At 30.9% G+C, this 3,451-nt stretch overlaps 2 protein-coding genes across 2 annotated transcripts in view; both read right to left on the reverse strand.

Moving 5' to 3' along the window:
• Positions 1-471, reverse strand: part of LOC108772336 (guanylate cyclase 32E) — a 38,230-nt gene extending 37,759 nt beyond the window's left edge. The window contains exon 1 of the mRNA XM_018537857.1: positions 435-471. The gene's annotated coding sequence lies outside the window, so the exon portion shown is untranslated. The remainder of the gene's footprint in view (positions 1-434) is intronic.
• A 675-nt stretch (positions 472-1,146) lies between these two features.
• LOC108772335 (uncharacterized) lies at positions 1,147-3,250 on the reverse strand. The gene is made up of 4 exons (XM_018537856.1): positions 3,151-3,250; positions 2,726-2,831; positions 2,430-2,560; positions 1,147-1,700 (listed from the first exon to the last, which is right to left on the reverse strand). The coding sequence occupies exons 1-4, from the start codon at positions 3,248-3,250 to the stop codon at positions 1,147-1,149; spliced, it is 891 nt and encodes a 296-aa protein (XP_018393358.1).
• Positions 3,251-3,451: the final 201 nt, after the last annotated feature.

The following is a 3,451-nucleotide window of genomic DNA, read 5'->3' on the forward strand; positions in this document are numbered from 1 at the left end:
CACGCACGCACGCACGCACGCACGCACGCACGCACACACGATGTGCAAATTCCAACCGACAACTTCCATGTGGTGCACATTGGGTTACGCTAACGTCGGCGGTAACTGTTATTTTTCAGAAAATGACAAGAGCACTTCAAAAATCCCGATCAAAAGAAGACATTACATAGTGATCCTTTAACTTCAGGATAGAGTAACGTCGTCAAAAATGGTCGTAATGAGATTTTTTAAAAAGCATTTTAAAGCGTAAAATCTCTATTTTCGAAATCGGTAATTGGTATTTTAATTTGACTGATTTTTTATGGAGTTATACGGACACAAATGAATATCTGTCAAATCTGTAAAATTTTGTATAAACTTCAGAAAGGTCTATGGCGTAGAGTAAAAGTCACACAAATTTGCCGTTTATAGTAGTCGAAAGAGTGAATCTTTACCTTCAATTTCTTTTTTTATTAATCGTTGTACGATTTTTTTCTACCGAGTTATTGAACGTTGAAGCAAAAGTGATCACTTTGGATCACTTGGATGAGCCTTACAACAAAATCAGAGGAGAGCAGGAAGTTCTTCTACGTAGATTGGGAGAAATAAAGTGAAATGAACTCCTTGAGATAATGTTTCCTTGAAATAAACGTATATTAATTGTAAAAGATTTTTTATTTCATAATAAAATATATTAAAATACAATGGGTGCATCCAGAAGCACAACCGCTCACTGAGCGCTCATTGAGCTCTTTCATCTAATTGATCTATATTTTAGAATCTAATGGAATATGCCAATCAGATGAAAGAGCTCACTGAGCGCTAAGTGAGCGGTCGTACTTCTGGATGCACCCAATGTATTTTCGTAAATGCTTTACCACTTTAACAGTCTTAATATTTCTTTTAATAAATCAGACTCTTTTAATTAAACTATGAATACTGCAATTATAACATAACTTATTAAATCTAAAGAACACATTCTTTGCAGTACTACATAAAAAGAAATGACAACTTCTTACAAATGTAGGTAAAATATTAAACTATAAAAACTGAAAACTCACAAATAAAATAATAATACTGAAAACTCACAAATTTTTCTATAATTATTTAACATATTTTGTAATATAAAATAACTGAAGAAACAACTTGTAAAAAAACTTGTATATATTAATGACTTTCTTTCTTGCCAAATAATTCCTTTAAAAGCTGTAATTTCTCTTGATGTTTCCTTTCTTTCGCCTCCTCCTTTTGTTTAAATAATTCCAATTTTCTTTCTTCATTGCTGAATTTACACCTTTTCTTTGGAAGAGAATATTTGACGTTTTTGCTTTCGTCAGTAGTATTTGAATCCTCGCCTGATAATTTTCGACTAAAGGCTTCTTTTAGGTATTTCACAGATTGTGCACTTCGAAGTACTTCTGGCTCAATGCTATCATCAGCTTGGCTAATTTCTCTTAACTCTTCTTCAAATGGGACTTTTTCCCGCGAATTGCCTGATTTATGGTTATTTTCCACCGCTTTCTTTTTTCGTTTCAGAACCGTTTTATAACGATTTTCAACCTGTAGTGATGTTTTTGAAACATTACAATCTTTTTGCAAATCTTTTGAAATCTGTGCCCACATTGTCTTCTTCGATTTAAATTTTTTCATTGGGCCTATTTGAGAAAGGTATAATTTATATTTGTCTAGCATAAATACAGTTGAGAAATCAGTCCAAGAATCTGAAAAATATTTGCACATATTATTTGAGAAATACAAATTATGAATTTTAACGAAATAAGTTGTATTTGCTTCGTTCTAGTATTAGTTGTACTACGAACTATCTTGTATATAATGTGATCAATATGAGTCAATTATTATTATCTTTCATTATATTTATATCGCGCGGCCTGAAAAATGCGCTTTAATTACTTAATTTAAAATATTAAGAACAATGTGAAGAATATCACCTCGTCGACTAGCCAACAGAGGTCTATAGTTACTCATGCCATTTCTCGCAAGTGCTTGATTACATGTGTAATTGTTTATATAGAACTTCTTTCTAACATCTCTCTAGGCGTCTAAGGTAGGCTCCCACTACATTACCTTACTGATGAGTCCAGTAGTGGAAGCCGGGACGAAACGCCAACTCGTGATATTCTTCACAATCTCAGCTTCTCTGAATTTAAATTATTAATTTAATATTAAATTTTAATATATGTCTTCCAACATATTATTAAGATCTAATAAGATGCTATAGGCATCAAAAATTGGTTAAATTGATTCTCAATTTAACTAAAGTGATATTACTGCGGTAGTGAATATGTATGCGTCAATGCTGAAAATCTATCAGCGTCGCGGGGGGGACTACATACGCAGTATATAAATTTCACACAATATAATAAACATTAACATCTTGTTTTCAAGACTCGATTAATGTGTACAAGTACGTTACTGAAATATGTATTTACCTGCATGTTTCGGACTGTTATTTTCTTCGAATATTGCTGAAGTTAAATCAGATTCATCTTCTTTGTCGGTATACTGTATATTTTGAAGGTTTTGATTTTTATTAATGTTTATATTGTATATCAATGTTTCCCTAAATAATAAAAATATATATATAATTGTAAAAGTATATATAAAAGATGAATTTCTTTTCTTGCTGGATATTTTTTTATCGTCATTCTGTTATCAGTTAAATTATTCTCGGCTAAATTAAACAAGTAAAAATTAAATTTCTGAATAACATTACTTATCTCCTTACAGCCGATATATTTCCTTTAATAAGTTCTCCTTGCCGCCATCGGTTATTACATACAATCCATTTTGAATTATTAGTTTCACATATTGAATGGCATATGAATCATCATCTGAAATAAGAGAATAATTAAGGACATCACTTTACGTATCAATTATCATATTATGTACAATTGTTGTTATATATGATAACATAAATAATTATTATTAGCAGTTTTCTGTTTATGAAGAAAAAATTGACACAAATTGACACACTCGGATACGATACGTGTATATGCGTGTGTGCGTATTTTAATATCTAATGCGTTTAAACACATATATAAATATATTTTACGTGCGTTGCATGTTTCACAAAAGAAAAACAGTTTTTATATCAAATTTTTTCCATAATTAGGTTATGAGATTGACAGAATCGATAGAATGTAGACTTACTCAATAATTTTTCGTATAGATCTTCCCCATCTTGAAATGTTAATTCTAAATCATTAGTATTTATTTTGAATTTTATCGACAAAGAATTATCGGAATTCATTTCAAAAAAGAACTTGAGGTGTTGAAAACAGGTTAACAGAAATGTGCTAATGGTGTCCACTCGCCATGACGTTGTTTCATTGGGCGTGCAAAAAACTTGCACTGTCGATAAACTCGGACAGTGTCAACTCAACTTCTGATATAATTGAAGAAAATACCGGTGAAAGTTTCAAAAGCGTGTCATGCTTATATTTATTATATA

Source organism: Cyphomyrmex costatus, unplaced genomic scaffold (assembly GCF_001594065.2).
Source record: "Cyphomyrmex costatus isolate MS0001 unplaced genomic scaffold, Ccosl1.0 scaffold184, whole genome shotgun sequence".
Taxonomy (NCBI): domain Eukaryota; kingdom Metazoa; phylum Arthropoda; class Insecta; order Hymenoptera; family Formicidae; genus Cyphomyrmex; species Cyphomyrmex costatus.

Excerpts from the sequence above, each read along its gene's own strand:
- LOC108772335 (XM_018537856.1), bottom strand. The coding sequence starts at position 3,250 with ATGAATTCCGATAATTCTTTGTCGATAAAATTCAAAATAAATACTAAT. Across the intron at positions 2,832-3,150 it reads TCTATACGAAAAATTATTGA|ATGATGATTCATATGCCATT; the intron begins GTAAGTCTACAT and ends CTCTTATTTCAG. Across the intron at positions 1,701-2,429 it reads TAACAGTCCGAAACATGCAG|ATTCTTGGACTGATTTCTCA; the intron begins GTAAATACATAT and ends AATATTTTTCAG.